The sequence below is a fragment of the Liolophura sinensis genome, chromosome 8 (assembly GCF_032854445.1).
Source record: "Liolophura sinensis isolate JHLJ2023 chromosome 8, CUHK_Ljap_v2, whole genome shotgun sequence".
NCBI classification, from domain to species: domain Eukaryota; kingdom Metazoa; phylum Mollusca; class Polyplacophora; order Chitonida; family Chitonidae; genus Liolophura; species Liolophura sinensis.
In genome coordinates, this window is record NC_088302.1 from 161374 (window position 1) to 186211 (window position 24838).

The following is a 24838-nucleotide window of genomic DNA, read 5'->3' on the forward strand; positions in this document are numbered from 1 at the left end:
AAGCCAGCCACATACAAAGATGTGCACATTGTACCTGTAGTGTATGCAAAAGCCAGCCACAATAACAGATGTGCACTCTGTACATGTACTGTATGCAAAAGCCAGCTACATACAAAGATGCGTACACTGCACACATAGTGTATGCAAAAGCCAGCCACATACAATGATGCACACTCTGTACATGCAGTGTATGCAAAAGCCAGCCACATACAATGATGCACACTCTGTACATGTAGTGTATGCAAAAGCCTGCAGCATTCCAAGACGCACACACTGTACATGTAGTGTATGCAAAAGCCAGCCACATACAAAGATGTGCACGCTGTACATGCAGTGTATACAAAAGCCAGCTACATACAAAGATGCACACTCTGTACATGTAGTGTATGCAAAAGCCAGCCACATACAAAGATGCACACTCTGTACATGTAGTGTATGCAAAAGCCAGCCACATACAAAGATGTGCACTCTGTACATGCAGTGTATGCAAAAGCCAGCCACATACAAAGATGTGCACATTGTACCTGTAGTGTATGCAAAAGCCAGCCACATACAAAGATGTGCACATTGTACATGCAGTGTATGCAAAAGCCAGCCACATACAAAGATGCGCACTCTGTACATGTAGTGTATGCAAATGCCAGACACATACAAAGATGTGCACATTGTACATGTAGTGTATGCAAAAGCCAGCCACATACAAAGATGTGCACTCTGTACATGTAGTGTATGCAAAAGCCAGCCCCATACAAAGATGTGCACATTGTACATGTAGTGTATGCAAAAGCCAGCCACATACAAAGATGCGCACTCTGTACATGTAGTGTATGTAAATGCCAGCCACATACAAAGATGTGCACATTGTACATGCAATGTATGCAAAAGCCAGCCACATACAAAGATGCACACTCTGTACATGCAGTGTATGCAAAAGCCAGCCACATACAAAGATGCGCACTCTGTACATGTAGTGTATGCAAAAGCCAGCCACATACAAAGATGCACACTCTGTACATGTAGTGTATGCAAAAGCCTGCAGCATTCCAAGACGCACACACTGTACATGTAGTGTATGCAAAAGCCAGTCAAATACAAAGACGCGCACACTGTACATGTAGTGTATGCAAAAGCCAGCCACATACCAAGATGTGCACACTGTACATGAAGTGTATGCAAAAGCATTAAATATTATGCATTTGACTTCTACAAAGCATCATATAATGATGTTACAGATGTTAAGAGTGAGACAAACCTGTAAGTCCACAGTTCTGTTTGTGGGACCATGAGCAAAGATACACTGCCCTGGGCAAAGGTGGGTGCGCAGTCTCGAATAGGTAAAGGTGGTGCCTATGGCTTTGTACTGACCAGAAGGGGACGGTCTCCAATTTCCATTGAAAATGTACTCACCCCCAAATTTCTGCAAGGCTGAAACAGGAAAAACATTTAGAATGCATTAAGCCGATATTAACAGCCACTTAATATTGAGAATGCGCATTCTACATCGAATGGCTTGTTTCCGTTTCAACTACTGGCAAGAAGTCTTTGATAGCCTGAAATGTATACAGAAACATACTTAGCCATCACCTTAAAACAGTTTCAATGAAAAAATGTGCTTTCTTTGATTTTGGAAAAGTTTTCGCCTCGAGTGTTATTAAAGTCAGAAAATAATTCGTAAAGTTTATTTTCTACATAAATCTTTGTATTACTTTTATACATGCAAGTTATACGTGAACACCTCTTATCTCTTTGTGCTCCAAAAGTCCTAACACCAATCTGTAGTGGTCTCTTTTGAGCTCTAAATGAATGTCAGGGTCACTACATCACTGTGAGTAAGTGAGTGCTCTGGGTTTAACTTCGTACTTAACAATTCTTCAGGCATATGATGACAAAGGAGTCCTTAGGGTGCATGTAATGTGCCTTCTTGTTGCAGGACGGATTTATACTACTCATTTATCCTGTACTGCTTCACTGAGACGACTTAGCGAAGGCAAGTAAGCTACTCCACCCAACCCATTATACTGATACAGGTCAACCTGTTGTTGCACTATTCCATTAATGCTGAATGCCAAGTGAGGAAGCTAGAACTTTCTCCTTTAAAGTTGCGACTCAGGACTGACCCTGGATCTGCCACCCCTGAAGCGGACGCTCTACCAACTGAGCCCTTGGGGCCGCTACATTTTCATGATAGCTTATGTTGTCTGATGTGGAGAAGTGCCAAGTGGATGTCAGGACCACTACAACACCATGATGTTACATGTTACGTAACGTTGAATGCCAAGTGGATGTCAGGACCACTACAACACCATGACCTTACATGCTATGTAATGTTGAATGCCAAGTGGATGTCAGGACCTCTACAAAACCATGATGTTACATGTTATGTAATGTTGAATGCCAAGTGGATGTCAGGACCACTACAACACCATGACCTTACATGCTATGTAATGTTGAATGCCAAGTGGATGTCAGGACCACTACAGCGCCATAATGTTACATGTTACGTAATGTTGAATGCCAAGTGGATGTCAGGACCACTACAACACCTTGACCTTACATGTTACGTAATGTTGAATGTCAAGTGGATGTCAGGACCTCTGCAAAACCATGACCTTACATGTTACATAATGTTGAATGCCAAGTGGATGTCAGGACCACTACAACACCATGACCTTACATGTTATGTAATGTTGAATGCCAAGTGGATGTCAGGACCACTACAACACCATGACCTTACATGCTATGTAATGTTGAATGCCAAGTGGATGTCAGGACCACTACAGCGCCATGATGTTACATGTTACGTAATGTTGAATGCCAAGTGGATGTCAGGACCACTACAACACCATGACCTTACATGTTATGTAATGTTGAATGCCAAGTGGATGTCACGACCTCTACAACACCATGACCTTACATGTTATATAATGTTGAATGCCAAGTGGATGTCAGGACCTCTACAAAACCATGATGTTAAATGACCTCTACAATGCCATGACCTTGTTGTGTGATGTTGAGTGCTGAATGAATGTCAGAAACACTACAATGTCATGTCATTACATGTTGTGTCATGTGGCTGAGTGCCAAGTGGATGTCAAGAGCACTACACTTCTCAAAACATAACAGGTTGTGTGATGATGTTCAGTGCTTCTGTAGCTGCCACAACACTTTCAATAAACTCAACAACTCAGCAGGATGCCGTCACAACAAATGGAAAAGTCCTACTATTCAGTGATTCACTACTTCAAGGGTGGGACTGCAGCATCACAAAGTGGTAAAGTCAACCAGCTTTCTTAGACATTATACTCTCTTTAGAAAGGTTCTACAAAGCCAACATATTACCACACCTTGTCTGCCGCTGTAGTGTCTGGGGTAGAGTTCATCAGCAAACACTGAGAAGCTTACCAAACTACAGAAAAGTGCTGTTCGCATAATACTAAGTGTTTATATAACTGCTCCTAGTACAGCCCTCTTTGGTCAACTGCAACAGATGCTTTTTACAGAGAGTTAATTTCAAAGTTCTTTGCCTATTATTTAAAGTCATCAATAACTCAGCCCTAAATTATCTAAAAGAACTCTTCTTGCCAAATATGTTTACACTGCTGCTCTGCGTTTAACGAGTCATAATATGTAGGCTACATTCCTAAATTCAGAACCAGGTATCTCCAAGCTGGCTTCTCAGTGCTGGGTGCAGCAATATGAATTCTGTATCAACTGAAATAAAATCAAGTGGCCCCACTCAGTCCAACAAAAGGAAAATTTGAAAATGATACCGTTTCAGGCAGTTTAAGGTTTATGACTGATAACTGCATTCTTGTGTTTTTATTATTAGTATTGGAGATCTTTATAACTACTGCTCATTAAGGCCAAGAATGAGGCCATGTCCCACTCACTTGGTTTATGTTTTGTACATGGGGGGTTCCAGCAGGAGAGGGGGGGGGGGTTATTGGGCCGTCCTGTCTATCCTGTCTCACCTGGATGGGACATTTGCAGTAGCAGTAGTCATATCAGTCCTTAGTTAAGGTATAACTGTTTCTATGAATTGTTTTGTATTTGTTTGTGAAGGCCTTGAGGAAGAGTTTGGCACAAATTGACTGAGTTACCTTCAATAAATACAATAGTCCACACAATTATAGAAGCATTCCAGGCCAACACACATGTAGAAACACTCCAGATCACCCTAGTAACAACCCAGATAAATTCATTTTACTTCAGACAAAATGGTGAGTACAAAATTACAAATATTTTTGTCCAAAATAAAATGTTTACTAAATAAATATAAGCCTTTGTCTCACCTTATAATTACTTGCCATTCAGTGTGCAAGTATTGAACAATCATAGAGCACGCATATATTTAGCCCTGATTATTCCAAGATGGCTGCCCCTGACCAAGGTGCATAGGTATTCCAGGCTGTGGGAAAACAACCCAATTGTATGCTGATTGATGCTTACTGGGACAGCATTTGTAATATGTTTGGGTACATGAAATGGCCAAATAGCATCGGAAAGGAGTAGCATTAAATTTTGATCAAGCAGCCAGAAAGCCTCATGTAAATGTGTACCATTGTTGTTGTTGCTGTAAGTCAGCTGAGATTTACAGATACTGTAAACAAAGAACAGCATGCACTTACAAACTTATTTAAACCTATCTATAATTTATACAGCCAATATTTAAGTGTTTTGAGCTTGGTTTCTAACAAAATAAAATTGAAAAACGTGTACATCCATCTTGCAAATAAGCATGTACCTCAGCTATATCTCAGTTGTACCTCAGATACACCTCAGGCATCAGATTTTTTACCTCATATTTACAGGGCACACCTCCACTGAGGTGTAATACAGATGTACTTGAGGTACTAATTTGCATAATTGGCAGTACCTCAGATACACCTTCAATACACCTCAGATACATCTCAAGTACACCTTTGACACACTTCAGTTCAGATATGCTACACCTCAATGGTACACTTCAGATGTACCTCCAGCATACCTCTAGTACACCTTAATAGGGTAAGGGCCACTCTATATTTTACACCTTTATACATGTACATGTATCTACTGTCAAAATGCACTTAGAAGTGGCTCCTAGTGTCTATCACAAACAAAAAGTGAGAAAGCATTACTGAAAGTTTATTTTCATGTGCTGACACAAGCTAATTCCTGCAGTATTTTCCTGTTCTACTGTGTGTACATAGTCAAGTGTCACCTCATTCAGGAATATTAAATCTCCAGGTGGTATGTGACAGCAAAACTTTCATTACTTATTTCTTCAACTCTGACCTTACAAGGACACATATACATGCAGCATAGCAAATTGATGCTTTGAATACTACAAGCGTTATTAAGACAGGTGAAGGATCTATACAGCCCATGACTGTACACATGTAGTTTACCAGTGTCCAAAACATAGGCTGGAGCAAAGCAAGCTCATTACAGTCACAGCTTTACATTGTATTACAGTCATAAACCCTGAAATATCAACCATAAAATGTGTCAAAAGAATAATAAATTACACAGAGAACTTGAAGGTGTGTTTGAGGGGGGGAATGGGTAGGGAAAGTGGTAATAAGTCAGAAAAACAACTGGCCAACAAAATCCAGCCATTTTAAACTCAAATCTCAATCTAAACTGTGTATGCTTGTATGTATCTGAACATGTACTGCCTATTTTAGAATACTGTGCAACACATTACAAGACTGCATGTACATGTAGGTGTTACAGACTTACAATTCACCATTACTGTGGAAAGCTTACCGAGGTAGTTACGGCTAGGTCTGGCTTCTGTAATGTTGATGTTACACGACCCACCAGGGATTTTACTGATGGTGTTGTAGCCATACTTCAGGTGGGGTCTCATGAAAATCCCAGAGATGATACGACATGTGGAGTTATCTCCCTGACAAACTCCACACTGGTCATTAGCTGCTGATGAGCCCACGATCCCATCACAGCCAACTCTCTGAAATGAACAGGCAAATGTTAATACCTCCTCCACATTGGATGATCAAACTGTTCACCAGTTTGACCAAATCCAGGTGGTGTTTTTACATCACGATCACGAAGCAATTCTAGACTAAAGTCAAAATTTAAATCTTGCAAATGAATGCTTCCAAATTTCAACACCAGTGTAGTAATGTATATGAATTTTAACACCATTATACTAGTACAGTAAAGTTTATGAAGTGCAACACCATCATACTAGCATGGTAATGTTTATGAATGTCAACGCCATCATATTAGCACAGTAATGTTCAGGAATTTCAACACCATCATATTAGCACAGTAATGTTCAGGAATTTCAACACCATCATACTAGCCTAGTAATGTTTATCAATTTCAACACCATCATACTAGCCTAGTAATGTTTACCAGTGTAATAATGTTAATAAATTTCAAAATCATAATACTAGTGTAGTAATGTTTAGGAATTTCAACACCATCATACTAGCCTGGTAATGTTTATCAATTTCAACACCATCATACTAGCCTAGTAATGTTTACCAGTGTAATAATGTTAATAAATTTCAAAGCCATAATACTAGTGTAGAAATGTTTAGGACTTTCAACACCATCATACTAGCCTGCTAATGTTTAGGAATTTCAACACCATCATACTAGCCTAGTCATGTTTAGGAATTTCAACACCATCATACTAGCCTAGTCATGTTAAGGAATTTCAACACCATCATACTAGCCTAGTCATGTTTAGGAATTTCAACACCATCATACTACAGTAGCAATGTTTATGAATTTTAATATGGGATCATATATCGCAGTAATATTTCAGAATTTGACATTGTCATACTAACCTAGAGCCACTATACAATTTTAACACCATCATATCCATCACAAAAGACCAAGCATGACATAAAGATGACTTTTCTGCCACTTTAGGCTGAGCATATATACATGTATCATGGTGTGCTTTTGTCTGCTCTTCCAATGCATCTACATGTACATGTGACTACAATGTATACTAAACTACATATAACTAAAAGTTTTACACAGAATGTTGCCAAAAAACCAAATACAGAGTCTTGGGGCATAAAAAAATAAAAAGGCATGCAGTATAAACCTGGCTTTAACAAGATTTCTTAAAATCAAAGCTAATACAGTCCATATTGTGATGGCAGGTGCATCACCACATTTTTTACTTCCACTACTCCTAATTAGAGGGTCAAACTGAGAGAATATTTAGGAGAAAGGTGGCATTGTCTGTCATTCACCTACAGTTTACAACAACTCCTTTATTTATGTCTTAGCCACAGGCAAAACCTACAAGGTCATTAGGGTCAACTAATTACACCCTCCTTAATTAATCCTAATGCCTAAAACAGCAGACATGTGACATTAATCAATCTTACAAGGCCAATGTACATGTACAAATACTTCACATGTATACAATGTTTACGTTAAAACCCAAGCACTCACTCACTGTACAATATTTACTAGTAATCCCTTTCTTCAAGGTTTACTACAGTGCAGCTGATGATAGCTGGATGGACAAGCAGATTCTACATGTAGCAGATAATGGGTGGATGGACAAGCAGATTCTACATGTAGCTGATGATGGGTGGATAGACAAGCAGATTCTACATGTAGCTGATGATAGCTGGATGGACAAGCAGATTCTACATGTAGCAGATAATGGGTGGATGGACAAGCAGATTCTACATGTAGCTGATGATGGGTGGATAGACAAGCAGATTCTACATGTAGATGATGATGGTTGGATAGACAAGCAGATTTTACATGTAGCTGATGATGGATGGATGGACAAGCAGATTCTACATGTAACTGATGATGGATGGATGGACAAGCAGATTCTACATGTAGCTGATGATGGATGGATGGACAAGCAGATTCTACATGTAGCTGATGATGGATGGATGGATGGACAAGCAGATTCTACATGTAGCTGATGATGGATGGATGGATGGATGGACAAGCAGATTCTACATGTAGCTGATGATGGATGGATGGACAAGCAGATTCTACATGTAGCTGATGATGGATGGATGGACAAGCAGATTCTACATGTAGCTGTTGATGGATGGATGGACAAGCACTTTCTAGAGTATACCTACATTATCACACTATACCTACATTATCACAGCATACATGTACATGCATTATCACAGAATACACACATGTGCATTATCACAGAATACACACATGTACATTATCACAGAATACACACATGTACATTATCACAGCATACATGTATCTACATTATCACAGAATACACACCAGTGCTGTAAATACAATGTAGTAACTTTTGGTGTAGAATTAAATCATTTGCAGGCAGAGAATGATTGTTATTACAATACAGAACAAAGATAAAATTCTTCAGGATTTGTCAACTTGTCTAAGGCTTTTTGACTGGCAATTGCTTGAACACAGGATGTAGCGTATACCAGCAGATACCATGGTCGAATTAAGCTGCGTTGTGACATGTCTCAGATGTTAAGATTACCCTTAAATATAAAGTGTTATCTCACAAGACTCATAATATGTTAACCAGGCAATATGAAAAGCATGGATGGTATTCAAACACTGTAACACATGTGGTTGAGAATAAAATCTATTGCAAGGTATAAAACCAAAACAATAAAATTCAGAGCAAAAAAGGAAACATATAGGCTATAATCTACTTTCTGAATGATCAGGTCCATGTCGTTTCACAAAAATAAATTATTTTATGACCTTATTATAAAAACCAAATCCTAACAACATGAACGTGAACCATCACGCAGTCTTATCGGCCCAAGTCTCTCTAGCAAGCATTAATTATCTATGGCATAAAAATCCACATCGCCCATGTTTAATACTCTGGAGTATATTTGTACTCAGTCATGTAATATTATGGCTACCAGTGTGTTACAATTCATTTTTTTTGTTTGCTTGGGATTTAACACTGTCAACTAAACATCATTTCAGTTGTCTCCCTCAATCACAATTTATAATTCTGCTCACCAAACTTCATTTAATAGCCAAAGATATGAAAGTAGGAATTCACTTTATTTTAATTACTTTTTTCAAAGACTTCAGCTCTGCATAATCGGTTCAACGATTTATGCCATACTAAGGAAATATGAACACCATGACAATATAAAAGCCCATTCATGTCAGTCTAGTGCTCACATATGTACATGTATGTCCACAAACTCACTGGCTGGCTGGAAGTGTACACAACCAATGATGACAACAACAGTTAGCGTAACGCCTGAACACTAACACATCACAAGAGGTGGATTCGGGGGAGTGAATGTGATCTATCTAACTGTGTGTACTGCTGAGGGCAAGGCATTGTACAAACATGAACAGACATGGGCTAGCATCAACCATCTCCAGCGTCTTTGTGCCCATTGTTCCTGAGCACAAAGTACATGGGCATGATGGAAGGGATCTCTATGAGGGCTGATCCAGTCTAAGTTTCACCCCCACAGGGGACACTATCAAATGATCCCCAGGGCTTGTTCTGTCCCAGTTGATCACATAACAGTGATATAACCCCAGGGAAATAGCTGGCTGATAATCAATGACGGGCTAACAATGATGACCACTGAAGTACAGAACTGGCACTTAAATTGGACATACCATAAGCATTGTATACCCATCATATCATAGACAAAGTAAAACCAGGATCTCAGCTTAAAACTAAATTTAGACAAACATACAAAACAGCATTTGAGAGCAGTTTACATTCATAAAGTTCACCTCAAAGCAAAGGAAACCTCTTTCCCTTCAAATATACTTTGAACAGGACAGAAGAGTAACAGGAATTCGGATCTCACATTAGAATACTATAACTTAGTCCATATGTTGTCCTGTTTCAAAATTTTAACATTGCCATACTATAACTTAGTCCATATGTTGTCCTGTTTCAAAATTTTAACATTGCCATACTACAACTCAGCCACTATGCTATCATGTTTCAGATGTTTTAACCCTGTCATATGAATTACCTATAGTCACTATGTTGTCATGTTTCAGAATTGATTTTTTTTATCTATAATGTCCATTATTTATTAACAACCATATTTTGAGAACTTTCACATTGTAATAACCCAACCACTATATTGGACAATTTGAAAACTTTCACACTGCAATAACTCATCCACCACACTATAATGTTTGAAAATTCCACCTAGCCACCATATTAGGCGGTAACATTTGAGAACTTTCACATTGTAACAACCCACGCAGCTCCAAAAAGAGGTACTAGTATCTGTGCTAGTAGAAGTGCTTCTGAAGTACCTCTGAAGTACCTATGAAGTAAGCGCTTTCACAACGCTTCAGTCAAAGCACCTTTGAAGCCCCTAATCCTGACCTCACTGAGGTAGAGGGAAGTGCCCTAGAAGCACGTCCAAAAAATGCAAATGAGGCTTCTAGGGAACTTCACGGAGCATCTCAGGAGCGCCATCAAGCTACCATTATACAGCACACTGGTAACCCATCTGAAGCGCACAGGAAGCCCCTCAGGAGCACACTGGAAGCCCATGTGGAGGGCACATGAAGCCCCTCTGAAGCCCCTCTGAAGTTCACAGGAAGCCCCTCTGGAGCTCTCTAGAAATCATGTCTACACTGCCGTAGTGGGCCCCAACATTTTAAAAGGAGTATGGTTTTCTTCATTTAAAAATAATCAGCTATGTTCACATTTCATGGACAAGTGGTACAGTGAAATGTTATTCAATGTAATGTCATTTGAATGATTTTGTCATGGAAATAGTTAGTAATTGAATTTTAGCTCTATTCTGGCGATCAATTTAAGGCCACACTTTCTGCAGTTAACAAAAAAATACCTGAGTTTGTCATGTTTGTAGAGTGCCTCTGAAGTCCCTTGCACTAGGCTACTCCTCAGTACAAGTTTGTGAAACGCCTCAGAAGCCTCCCATGGCGACTAAATAATTGTGTAAGTTTCAGACGCCCTTCTGAAGCCCATCTTACAGGCTGAGCAGAAGTAGAAAAATTGTCCAAATTTGAAAAACGCCCCTGAAGCCCTCCATACTAGGCTGTGTGGGAGCGGAAAAATCGCTCAAACCCCTAATGCTTTCAGGCGCTTCTACTGAAGTGCATGGGAAGTGCTTTATAAGCACCGAGGCTTCGGAAGGAGCGTTCTAAGCCTGTTGGAAGCACCACTGAAGCTCCTGTGGAGCACATCTGAAGTAGGGGGCTTCAGCTGGAGCGGATGCTCCTTTTCCAGGAGGGTAGCCACTATATTAGGCTGTAACATTTTAGAACTCTCACACTGTAACAATCCATACACCATATTAAGTTGTAACATTTGAGCACTCTAACACTCTAACAATCCATGCACCATATTAGGTTGTAACATTTGAGCACTCTAACACTGTAACAATCCATATACCATATTAGGTTGTAACATTTGAAAACTCTCACACTGCAACAATCCCTCCACCATATTAACATTGTAACATCTGAGAGCTTCCATATACATGATATTATTACTATGCCATGGATTTCCTGTTTGTGCTCATCAATACTGTCACAATGCCATGGTTTTCCTGTTTGTGCTCATCAATACTGTCACAATGCCATGGTTTTCCTGTTTGTGCTCATCAATACTGTCACAATGCCATGGTTTTCCTGTTTGTGCTCATCACTACTGTCACAATGCCATGGTTTTCCTGTTTGTGCTCATCAGTACTGTCACAATGCCATGGTTTTCCTGTTTGTGCTCATCAATACTGTCACAATGCCATGGTTTTCCTGTTTGTGCTCATCAATACTGTCACAATGCCATGGTTTTCCTGTTTGTGCTCATCAATACTGTCACAATGCCATGGTTTTCCTGTTTGTGCTCATCAATACTGTCACAATGCCATGGTTTTCCAGTTTGTGCTCATCAATACTGTCACAATGCCATGGTTTTCCTGTTTGTGCTCATCAGTACTGTCACAATGCCATGGTTTTCCTGTCTGAGCTCATCAATACTGTCACAATGCCATGGTTTTCCTGTCTGAGCTCATCAGTACTGTCACAGTGCCATGGTTTTCCAGTTTGTGCTCATCAATACTGTCACAGTGCCATGGTTTTCCTGTTTGTGCTCATCAATACTGTCACAATGCCATGGTTTTCCTGTTTGTGCTCATCAATACGGTCACAATGCCATGGTTTTCCTGTTTGTGCTCATCAGTACTGTCACAATGCCATGGTTTTCCTGTTTGTGCTCATCAGTACTGTCACAATGCCATGGTTTTCCTGTTTGTGCTCATCAGTACTGTCACAATGCCATGGTTTTCCTGTTTCTGCTCTTCAATACTGTCACAATGCCATGGTTTTCCTGTTTGTGCTCATCAATACTGTCACAATGCCATGGTTTTCCTGTTTGTGCTCATCAGTACTGTCACAATGCCATGGTTTTCCTGTTTGTGCTCATCAGTACTGTCACAATGCCATGGTTTGCCTGTTTGTGCTCATCAGTACTGTCACAATGCCATGGTTTTCCTGTTTGTGCTCATCAGTACTGTCACAATGCCATGGTTTTCCTGTTTGTGCTCATCAGTACTGTCACAATGCCATGGTTTTCCTGTTTGTGCTCATCAATACTGTCACAATGCCATGGTTTGCCTGTTTGTGCTCATCAGTACTGTCACAATGCCATGGTTTTCCTGTTTGTGCTCATCAGTACTGTCACAATGCCATGGTTTTCCTGTTTGTGCTCATCACTACTGTCACAATGCCATGGTTTTCCTGTTTGTGCTCATCAGTACTGTCACAATGCCATGGTTTTCCTGTTTGTGCTCATCAGTACTGTCACAGTGCCATGGTTTTCCTGTTTGTGCTCATCAGTACTGTCACAATGCCATGGTTTTCCTGTTTGTGCTCATCAGTACTGTCACAATGCCATGGTTTTCCTGTTTGTGCTCATCAGTACTGTCACAATGCCATGGTTTTCCTGTTTGTGCTCATCAATACTGTCACAATGCCATGGTTTTCCTGTTTGTGCTCATCAATACTGTCACAATGCCATGGTTTTCCTGTTTGTGCTCATCACTACTGTCACAATGCCATGGTTTTCCTGTTTGTGCTCATCAATACTGTCACAATGCCATGGTTTTCCTGTTTGTGCTCATCAATACTGTCACAATGCCATGGTTTTCCAGTTTGTGCTCATCAGTACTGTCACAATGCCATGGTTTTCCTGTTTGTGCTCATCAATATTGTCACAATGCCATGGTTTTCCTGTTTGTGCTCATCAATATTGTCACAATGCCATGGTTTTCCTGTTTGTGCTCATCAGTACTGTCACAATGCCATGGTTTTCCTGTCTGAGCTCATCAGTACTGTCACAGTGCCATGGTTTTCCTGTTTGTGCTCATCAGTACTGTCACAATGCCATGGTTTTCCTGTTTGTGCTCATCAATACTGTCACAATGCCATGGTTTGCCTGTTTGTGCTCATCAATACTGTCACAATGCCATGGTTTTCCTGTTTGTGCTCATCAGTACTGTCACAATGCCATGGTTTTCCTGTTTGTGCTCATCAATACTGTCACAATGCCATGGTTTTCCTGTTTGTGCTCATCAGTACTGTCACAATGCCATGGTTTTCCTGTCTGAGCTCATCAGTACTGTCACAGTGCCATGGTTTTCCTGTTTGTGCTCATCAGTACTGTCACAATGCCATAGTTTTCCTGTTTGTGCTCATCAATACTGTCACAATGCCATGGTTTTCCAGTTTGTGCTCATCAGTACTGTCACAATGCCATGGTTTTCCTGTTTGTGCTCATCAATACTGTCACAATGCCATGGTTTTCCTGTCTGAGCTCATCAGTACTGTCACAGTGCCATGGTTTTCCTGTTTGTGCTCATCAGTACTGTCACAGTGCCATGGTTTTCCTGTTTGTGCTCATCAATACTGTCACAATGCCATGGTTTTCCTGTTTGTGCTCATCACTACTGTCACAATGCCATGGTTTTCCTGTTTGTGCTCATCAGTACTGTCACAATGCCATGGTTTTCCTGTTTGTGCTCATCAGTACTGTCACAATGCCATGGTTTTCCTGTTTGTGCTCATCACTACTGTCACAATGCCATGGTTTTCCTGTTTGTGCTCATCAGTACTGTCACAATGCCATGGTTTTCCTGTTTGTGCTCATCAGTACTGTCACAATGCCATGGTTTTCCTGTTTGTGCTCATCAATACGGTCACAATGCCATGGTTTTCCTGTTTGTGCTCATCAATACTGTCACAATGCCATGGTTTTCCTGTTTGTGCTCATCAATACGGTCACAATGCCATGGTTTTCCTGTTTGTGCTCATCAGTACTGTCACAATGCCATGGTTTTCCTGTTTGTGCTCATCAATACTGTCACAATGCCATGGTTTTCCTGTTTGTGCTCATCAGTACTGTCACAATGCCATGGTTTTCCTGTTTGTGCTCATCAATACTGTCACAATGCCATGGTTTTCCAGTTTGTGCTCATCAATACTGTCACAATGCCATGGTTTTCCTGTTTGTGCTCATCAGTACTGTCACAATGCCATGGTTTTCCTGTTTGTGCTCATCAATACGGTCACAATGCCATGGTTTTCCTGTTTGTGCTCATCAGTACTGTCACAATGCCATGGTTTTCCTGTTTGTGCTCATCAATACTGTCACAATGCCATGGTTTTCCTGTTTGTGCTCATCAATACTGTCACAATGCCATGGTTTTCCTGTTTGTGCTCATCAATACTGTCACAATGCCATGGTTTTCCAGTTTGTACTCATCAATACTGTCACAATGCCATGGTTTTCCTGTTTGTGCTCATCAATACTGTCACAATGCCATGGTTTTCCTGTCTGAGCTCATCACTACTGTCACAATGCCATGGTTTTCCTGTTTGTGCTCATCAATACTGTCACAATGTCATCGTTTTCCTGTTTGTGCTCATCAATACTGTCACAATGCCATGGATTTCCTGTCTGAGCTCATCACTACTGTCACAATGCCATGGTCTTCCTGTTTGTGCTCATCAATACTGTCACAATGCCATGGTTTTCCTGTTTGTGCTCATCAGTACTGTCACAATGCCATGGTTTTCCAGTTTGTTCTCATCAATACTGTCACAATGCCATGGTTTTCCTGTTTGTGCTCATCAATACTGTCACAATGCCATGGTTTTCCTGTCTGAGCTCATCACTACTGTCACAATGCCATGGTTTTCCTGTTTGTGCTCATCAATACTGTCACAATGTCATCGTTTTCCTGTTTGTGCTCATCAATACTGTCACAATGCCATGGATTTCCTGTCTGAGCTCATCACTACTGTCACAATGCCATGGTCTTCCTGTTTGTGCTCATCAATACTGTCACAATGCCATGGTTTTCCTGTTTGTGCTCATCAATATTGTCACAATGCCATGGTTTTCCTGTTTCTGCTCATCAATACTGTCACAATGCCATGGTTTGCCTGTTTGTGCTCATCAATACTGTCACAATGCCATGGTTTTCCTGTTTGTACTCATCAATACTGTCACAATGTCATGGTTTTCTTGTTTCTCCTCATCAATGCTGTCACAATGCCATGGTTTTCCTGTTTCTGCTCATCAATACTGTCACAACAGCATGGTTTTCCTTTTTGTGCTCATCAATACTGTCACAATGCCATGGTTTTCCCATTTGTGCTCATCAATATTGTCACTATGTCATGGTTTTCTTGTTTTTGCCCATCAGTATTGTTACTGTGCCATGGTTTAAAGTGTACGGTATGAACTAGCTCTTGATATACACAGAAAGGTGAGTAGAGAACCTGAATCTAAGTAAGCGTGTCCTTGCATTGCGAAATTTAAAACCTTGGCAACAACCAAAACTGTCTATCATGGGTAGATAATATTAAATTCACCCATAATGCCTATAAATTAACAGCAGAACACTTATATGTGACCTCATAAAACAGTCTAGTCCTGCCGAACACAAATGCGAAGAACATCCTTTTGAAGTGTGTGCTTTCCTTGATGGTCTGCTTTATCACAGATGGGTTATCGTCTCTAACTTTCAGGGGAGTCTATTGAGCAAAGAATATGGCTGGCTGAATGATTGTCAGACAAGTAATTCCTTTTTTTGTTTGCCCTATGAAAAAGTTCAACCTCCCTGAGAGCTCTTTTCTGAATGAAGAAATTCCTTATGTGAGTTTAAAACTGGGTCACACATTCCAAATAATATACTGATACAGACCAGTTAAATATTCCAGATGGACTGTTTTCTGTATGAAACTTTCCTGGACATGAAGTCTTCTCTATAGCAATATGAGCACACAGCTGAACATCTCCACACATAACTCAAATAGACCATTTCTACATGAATTCAGGTGAATCTCCAAAATATCCACAAGAAGTAAAACACTTTAGTATGACCAAGTTTTCACGCAAAATGCACATTCTGCAAAGGAAAACATTTCAATCACTGATCCTAAAAGAGATAAAAGCCTGCATTATAAGTGCATTCTCCATGAATAGTAACCTAAGCAGAAAAGCTGGGAATCGCATCATTTTTCTACTTAAGTACACATACGTGAATGTCAGAGATGTCACCAAGAAAACAAATGTGGCAAACCTTAAGCCTAGGCACAATGACCTAAAATGTTTTTTTTTTTTTTTTTTTTTTTGGGGGGGGGGGGGGGGTGGTGGCATAATTCCAAGGAAGAAGATTTCAACCTGACATGTCTGCTCAAATAATAATCAATGCATGCATTTCAAACAGGTTCATCAATCCTCTCTTTTTACACCAGTTTACCTAAGGAATCAGACTATGTCTTGCAGAGGGAAACATTTTCCAAAAATTCCTTCATTGTCTATATAGACGTAACACAGCAACAGCCTAGACAAAAAGCTTCCTATACACCCATTACTATGGTCGCCATGAATTGTGTACACACCAGTGACCATGGTGGTAATGACTTGAGCACAATCATCACAATAACCAGGTACCTGTCAGTCTCCACAGGTAGGCCCCATGCCTGTGGGTACAAGTAAGCTGTAGACATCAATCAGTATGCTCAACACAATGCACCCACCATACATACCATTAATTAAGGTGTCTTGCGGGCTTTTAATTGCTTTCAGCCTTTAAATGTTTTTACTTTTTTCTGTCCATTAGACTAGACTGCATGTTTTTCTTAGCGTGTGACAGTCGAGTATTTGAGTTGTTTCTTTACCTAGATGTACCGCCCATTACAGCTCATTTGTATTCATGTGCTGTAAACTGAGATTTAATCAAGTCAACCAATGATGGTCCAATGATTTGTCCAGAGACACAGGGAAAATGTCACAGGAGATTGCTGATTGCCCTGAGCTTAGGTATTCACTTCTCCTGGCCTCACCTCCTAACACAGTGCTACATATATGGAACTGACCAATGAGTAAACATTGGCCTCTAATGCCTCCACACAAGTGCTTCACAAGCAGATCACAAAACTATGACTTTTTAGGTATTTCCCTCAGGTTGTTCAGTGGACAAAAATCAACACGATAAAAGTAACTTGCACAGCGATTGTGGCCAAATATTTACACATGAACCATCTGAGCAATGGCTGGCCAATTATCCCAATACATCAGCTTTTTACATGTCCTCATTAAGATCAGTCACAGTGGAGACTGTCCCAGCTAATTGGCATCACTGTCATGCCAGACAACCTTCATTGTATAGAGGTTAGGTAGACACTGCTAAACACACCATATGATCAGCTGATCAAATACATGTAGCTCTGCCTAAACACTGCATCATCAGCCGATCAAATATGTCTCCCTAAACACATATTATCTTGTCCATCTTTATTCTGCTAATATTCAACCTTGGCTAAAATGCACAGCCATATTCTAAAATTCACACTCTAAAATAGAGATGTACCTACTGCCTTTGTTGGGCTTACATCGCTAATAGATTTGGACGCGATCCTGTTTACAACAGCGACGCCAAATGCATGGATTGTGCATTACATCACCTGATCAGAGATGACTACTTTCGCCTCATGTAAACAACTGCACACGATGGCGAACGTACCGAACTGTTGAGCAGTGCGCTATTTACAGGCATTCGTTGTGGGCATTATTATCATCTCCATCTGTACTCAAACTCAACCACAGCAATTTAAATAAACATGTATATTTACACACTTACCACTTGATTTTGCATAACACAATTCACATCGGATACAACAATAGCTATTGTGAGGTCTTCACTGTGTTCTTGATGCTGGATGACCCAAGGTATAAGCTTATATACAAGACTTTTACCATACCCAGTCGATTAGACTGCAATGACATCTCTTGTCTCAAATACTGCATGAACAGTGGTGACCTGCTTTGCCTTAAACCCTACAGAAATGCCATCATTGTTTTGACATATGCAATTACTACTTCAAACTCTCTATTCATGCCGTCTTGTGGGCACTGCCATGTTGAATAACTTAATATTCATTAGCTAACACGTGAGTTTATTTTTATTTTGGATGTTTTTGATTAATTCAGATGCAGGTAGTTGCTTGATTTTCTACCACTGACACTGATTTAGACTCAAAGAATCTGAAAATACCCCTCCAATAACAATTATTCCTAAATTTGGGGAGAAATGGCTGATGGTACCTATACATGAGCCTTGTCTCGGTACCACAGAATCACATAGAAAGGCTCCTGATCTCAAATGCCCTATAGCAGTGCTAAACACTTACAAAGAATTTACATCATTCGGATTGGTAAAATCATTTAAAAAGTAAAGCCCCTCTCTTGCTACACGGCTTCAGGCCAAATAAGTACATAGGGATGTTTGTCTAACTGCCAGAGTCAACTGCAGCATAATGTCAGTTTGAGTCTACATGTACCTCCTGGGATCAGCTCTAGCCTGATGTCAGTTTGAGCCTAGCTCCTGGGATCAGCTCTAGCCTGATGTCAGTTTGAGTCTAGCTCCTGGGATCAGCTGCAGCCTAATTTCAGTTTGTCTAGCTCATATGATCAGCTGTAGCCTGATGTCAGTTTGAGTCTAGCTCCTGGGATCAGCTGTAGCCTGATGTCAGTTTGAGTCTAGCTCCTGGGATCAGCTGTAGCCTGATGTCAGTTTGAGTCTAGCTCCTGGGATCAGCTCTAGCCTGATGTCAGTTTGAGTCTAGCTCCTGGGATCAGCTCTAGCCTGATGTCAATTTGAGTCTAGCTCCTGGGATCAGCTGCAGCCTGATGTCAGTTTGAGTCTAGCTCCTGGGATCAGCTGCAGCCTGATGTCAGTTTGAGTCTAGCTCCTGGGATCAGCTCTAGCCTGATGTCAGTTTGAGTCTAGCTCACAGGATCAGCTGTACCCTATGTCAGTTTGAGTCTAGCTCCTAAGATCACTTGTAGCCTTATGGCCATTTGAGTCAGAGTCCCAGAGTCAGCTGTAGCCTGATGTCAGTTTGCGTGGTTCACAGGATTAGCTGCAGTCAGCTGCACACAGTTTGAGTCTAGCTTCCAGGATCAGCTGCACATAGTTTGAGTCTAGCTCCCCCAGTCAGCTGCAGACAGTTTGAGTCTAGCTCCTGCACTCGGCTGCAGACAGTTTGAGTGTAGCCCCCACAGTCAGCTGCAGACAGTTTGAGTGTAGCCCCCACAGTCAGCTGCACACAGTTTGAGTCTAGCCCCCACAGTCAGCTGCACACAGTTTGAGTCTAGCCCCCACAGTCAGCTGCACACAGTTTGAGTCTAGCTCCCGCAGTCAGCTGCATACAGTTTGAGTCTAGCCCCTACAGTCAACTGAACACAGTTTGAGTCTAGCCCCCAAAGTCAGCTGCACACAGTTTGAGCCTAGCCCCCACAGTCAGCTGAACACAGTTTGAGTCTAGCTCCCCCAGTCAGCTGCAGACAGTTTGAGTCTAGCTCCTACACTCGGCTGCAGACAGTTTGAGTCTAGCCCCCACAGTCAGCTGCACACAGTTTGAGTCTAGCTTCCATGGTCAGCTGCACACAGTTTGAGTCTAGCTTCCACAGTCAGCTGACAGCTTCGCAGCTTCACGCTGATGTGTCAGTCAGCCAGTCAATCAATGGTAGCTTTACACCAGTCAGTCAGTCAGTCTATCATTGGCTGCTTCACACCAGTCAGCTGGCCAATCAGTGGCTGCTTCACAAATGTCAGTCAACCGATCAGTGGTGGCTTCACACCAGACAGCCAATCAGTGGCAGCTTCATACCAGTCAGTCAGCCAATCAGTGGCAATTTCACACAAGTCAGAGAGCCAATCAGTAGTGGTTTCACACAAGTCAGTCAATCAGTGGTGGCTTCACACCAGTCAGTGAGCCAATCCGTCCCAGCTTCACACCAGTCAGTCAATAAGCCATTCTAGAAAGAGAAGAGGTGAAACCAATGATCATCCACAAATTTTTTCCTACCACTCTTCTGAAGATTGCTAAATACTTTTGATAATGAACTAAAACAATGTGGTCACACTTTGAAGTAGTTCCTACATGAATTTGATAATCAACACTGCACCACATACAGATATTACAATCCTTCCCACAACAGCTAGCCACAGCTTACACAAATAGAACGCAACCATGTATTTACTTTGCTGGTGTTTTAATCACTGTCCAGTTAATTAAAACCAGCTACTTGACACCCCTTTCATAAAAGCTCCTGTTTGTTTGGTGCCCGGCTGTCAACTTTACAAAACCAATCAGCAAAAATCCTTCCCGTTATATAACTGTACAACTGACAGACTGTACCGACACTGTGTTTACTCTATCAAAGACAGAACTCTATATAAGAAAGTTGTACAAATTTGTTAAAGGCTTAAACATATTAATCACTTCAAAGTGAAAAGTGGGCAACCCTTAATACAACAATTTAGCTGGTTTTCCCAACAAACCCAACTATAGCCTGTAAGTGGAGTTAAACTGTAACTCAAGCTTAGAAAGTATTAATCAATTTAAAATGAAAAGTGTGCAACCCTCCATACACCGCACATGATGGTACTGTTACTTTCCACATATTAACGTGAATGAACACTGTGCAAAATGAGAGACATGCTGCAGGCTATCAGTGTGACCCAGAACTGATGTGTAAGTTGTTTATTAGAAGAAGTAAACTGTATAATATGAAGATACAGCACAGAATAGAACACAGTAGTGTGCAAAAGCATCCAGAGCAGAGTGGAACAGAACACAGTGGTACACAAAAGCAGACAGAGCAGACTGGAGCAGAACATAGTGGTATACAAAAACAGACAGAGCAGACCGGGACAGAACACGGTGATATACAAAAGCAGACAGAGCAGATAAGAACAGAACACAGTGGTATACACAAGGAGACAGAGCAGACTGGAGCAGAACACAGTGGTATACAATAGCTGACAGAGCAGACCTGAACAAAACACAGTGGTATACAAAAGCAGACAGAGCAGACTGGAATAGAACACAGTGATATAGAAAAACAGACAGAGCAGATAAGAACAGAACACAGTTGTTTGTAAAGCAGACAGATGGGAAGAACAGTGTGCAAAGTTTGTAACACATTAGAGACATAATAGGCCACACACACAAAATATATCCTAAACAGCAAAATTCTTATTTCAAAACAGATCTAATTCACATTCATACACTGTATGTATATGTATGTGTTTTGAAATAACAATTCTGCTTTTTACTTTATATGGATATGGGCAAATACCTTGGATGTACTTTGTACTGAGAGATAAGTGTCATGCCTGGATCGACCTTTGACAAGTAATTAGATAACATCTTTTTAATTTCCTAAAAATGTACATATAAACTAAAGTTAAGATGTTAAGACTGGCAAAAAAAATTCAATAAGACTCAGCTGACTTGTGTTGAATTCCCCAACATCCACTGTCAGAAACAGTGTATCACAGACTTATTAGCATACAAATACATCAGGAGACGATTGGTGACTCCTAGAGAGCGACCCGAAAAACAGTAGATATAACACAAGTGGAGACGATTGATCATTAATGGAGAGCAACATGAAGATCAGTAGACATAATGCAACAGGTAATGATTGATGACTCCTAGAGAGAGACCCGAAGATCAGTAGATATAACACAAGAGGAGACGATTGGTCATTAATGGAGAGCAACACAAAGATCAGTAGACAAAATGCAACAGGAAATGATTGATGACTCCTAGAGAGAGACCCGAAGATCAGTAGATATAACACAAGTGGAGACGACTGATCATTAATGGAGAGCAACACGAAGATAAGTAGACATAATGCAACAGGAAATGATTGGTGACTCCTAGAGAGAGACCCTAAGATCAGTAGATATAACACAAGAGGAGACGATTGGTCATTAATGGAGAGCAACACGAAGATAAGTAGACATAATGCAACAGGAAATGATTGATGACTCCTAGAGAGAGACCCTAAGATCAGTAGATATAACACAAGTGGAGACGACTGATCATTAATGGAGAGCAACATGAAGATCAGTACACAAAATGCAACAGGAAATGATTGGTGACTCCTAGAGAGAGACCCGAACATCAGTAGATATAACACAAGAGGAGACGATTGGTCATTAATGGAGAGCAACACAAAGATCAGTAGACATAATGCAACAGGAAATGATTGATGACTCCTAGAGAGATACCCGAAGATCAGTAGATATAACACAAGAGGAGATGACTGATCATTAATGGAGAGCAACACAAAGATAAGTAGACATAATGCAACAGGAAATGATTGGTGATTCCTAGAGAGAGACCCGAACATCAGTAGATATAACACAAGAGGAGACGACTGATCATTAATGGAGAGCAACACAAAGATCAGTAGACATAATGCAACAGGAAATGATTGGTGACTCCTAGAGAGAGACCCGAAGATCAGTAGATATAACACAAGAGGAGACGATTGGTCATTAATGGAGAGCAACACGAAGATAAGTAGACATAATGCAACAGGAAATGATTGGTGACTCCTAGAGAGAGACCCGAAGATCAGTAGATATAACACAAGTGGAGACGACTGATCATTAATGGAGAGCAACACGAAGATCAGTAGACATAATGCAACAGGTAATGATTGATGACTCCTAGAGAGAGACCCGAAGATCAGTAGATATAACACAAGAGGAGACGATTGGTCATTAATGGAGAGCAACACAAAGATCAGTAGACAAAATGCAACAGGAAATGATTGATGACTCCTAGAGAGAGACCCGAAGATCAGTAGATATAACACAAGTGGAGACGACTGATCATTAATGGAGAGCAACACGAAGATAAGTAGACATAATGCAACAGGAAATGATTGGTGACTCCTAGAGAGAGACCCGAAGATCAGTAGATATAACACAAGAGGAGACGATTGGTCATTAATGGAGAGCAACACGAAGATAAGTAGACATAATGCAACAGGAAATGATTGATGACTCCTAGAGAGAGACCCTAAGATCAGTAGATATAACACAAGTGGAGACGACTGATCATTAATGGAGAGCAACATGAAGATCAGTAGACAAAATGCAACAGGAAATGATTGGTGACTCCTAGAGAGAGACCCGAACATCAGTAGATATAACACAAGAGGAGACGATTGGTCATTAATGGAGAGCAACACAAAGATCAGTAGACATAATGCAACAGGAAATGATTGATGACTCCTAGAGAGATACCCGAAGATCAGTAGATATAACACAAGAGGAGATGACTGATCATTAATGGAGAGCAACACAAAGATAAGTAGACATAATGCAACAGGAAATGATTGGTGATTCCTAGAGAGAGACCCGAACATCAGTAGATATAACACAAGAGGAGACGACTGATCATTAATGGAGAGCAACACAAAGATCAGTAGACATAATGCAACAGGAAATGATTGGTGACTCCTAGAGAGAGACCCTAAGATCAGTAGATATAACACAAGAGGAGACGATTGGTCATTAATGGAGAGCAACACGAAGATAAGTAGACATAATGCAACAGGAAATGATTGGTGACTCCTAGAGAGAGACCCGAAGATCAGTAGATATAACACAAGTGGAGACGACTGATCATTAATGGAGAGCAACACGAAGATCAGTAGACACAATATGACAGGAGGCATTTAGTCCTGACACGATGTTCAGTGACCATGAAAATCCAGCCAATATAGCACTAAGTACCTGAACGGGAGTGTCTATGAAAACAATAACCGGATTGTAATTAAGCTTAAACTTGTAATTAATGAAGCGTGGACAAGTTCAGATTACAGGAAAGATGTACATGTATTCAAGATTCATGGAAATAGTCAGTACTTTGGGAAGAGCTGTATGGACAAAATCTGAGTGTACGGAAAAGGACTATATGCAAAGTCCTAAACGGGGGAACTTATGAAAATAATTTACCTGATTTCCATTAAAATTAAGTATGCACAAGTTCAGATGATAGGCAAGATTTTGGTAAATTTCATCAAAATCGGTGCAGTAGTTTTGGAGTAGATGCATTGACAAAATCTGAATACATGAAAAAGCACTGTTATGTAAAGTCCTAAATGGGAGTAATTATGAAAATGATTACCCAGTTGCCATTAAACCTATGGTTGCACAAGTTCAGATGATACGCAAGATGTACATGTTAAGTTTCATCAACATACATGTAGGTGCAGTAGTTTGGAGGAGATGCATAGACAAAATCAGGTATGCCAACAGACATGCAGACTGACAGACAGTCCGACTACAGTGATTTCACTGTATTATCCTTGGTTCTCATATCTAAATAACTTCATACCAAGTAAACACATTCCTCCACTTGTAAGGGTGTAGTCATGCACTAACAATGATCACATTTATCTCCTACATGCTATACTGTATCCTTGAATTTTATTTTCTGGATGTGAATATGCACATTTTCGAATAAAATGACTTAATACATA

The 24838-nt window shown here is 40.5% G+C and overlaps 1 protein-coding gene across 3 annotated transcripts in view; it reads right to left on the reverse strand.

Moving 5' to 3' along the window:
* Window positions 1-24838, reverse strand: part of LOC135472947 (thrombospondin type-1 domain-containing protein 4-like) — a 166560-nt gene that overhangs the window by 27533 nt on the left and 114189 nt on the right. For all 3 annotated transcript variants that reach the window (XM_064752688.1, XM_064752689.1, XM_064752690.1), the window contains 2 exons: window positions 5752-5956; window positions 1253-1425 (listed from right to left, as the gene is read on the reverse strand). In XM_064752688.1, coding sequence (XP_064608758.1) covers window positions 1253-1425; window positions 5752-5956 — 378 coding nt within the window. The remainder of the gene's footprint in view (window positions 1-1252; window positions 1426-5751; window positions 5957-24838) is intronic.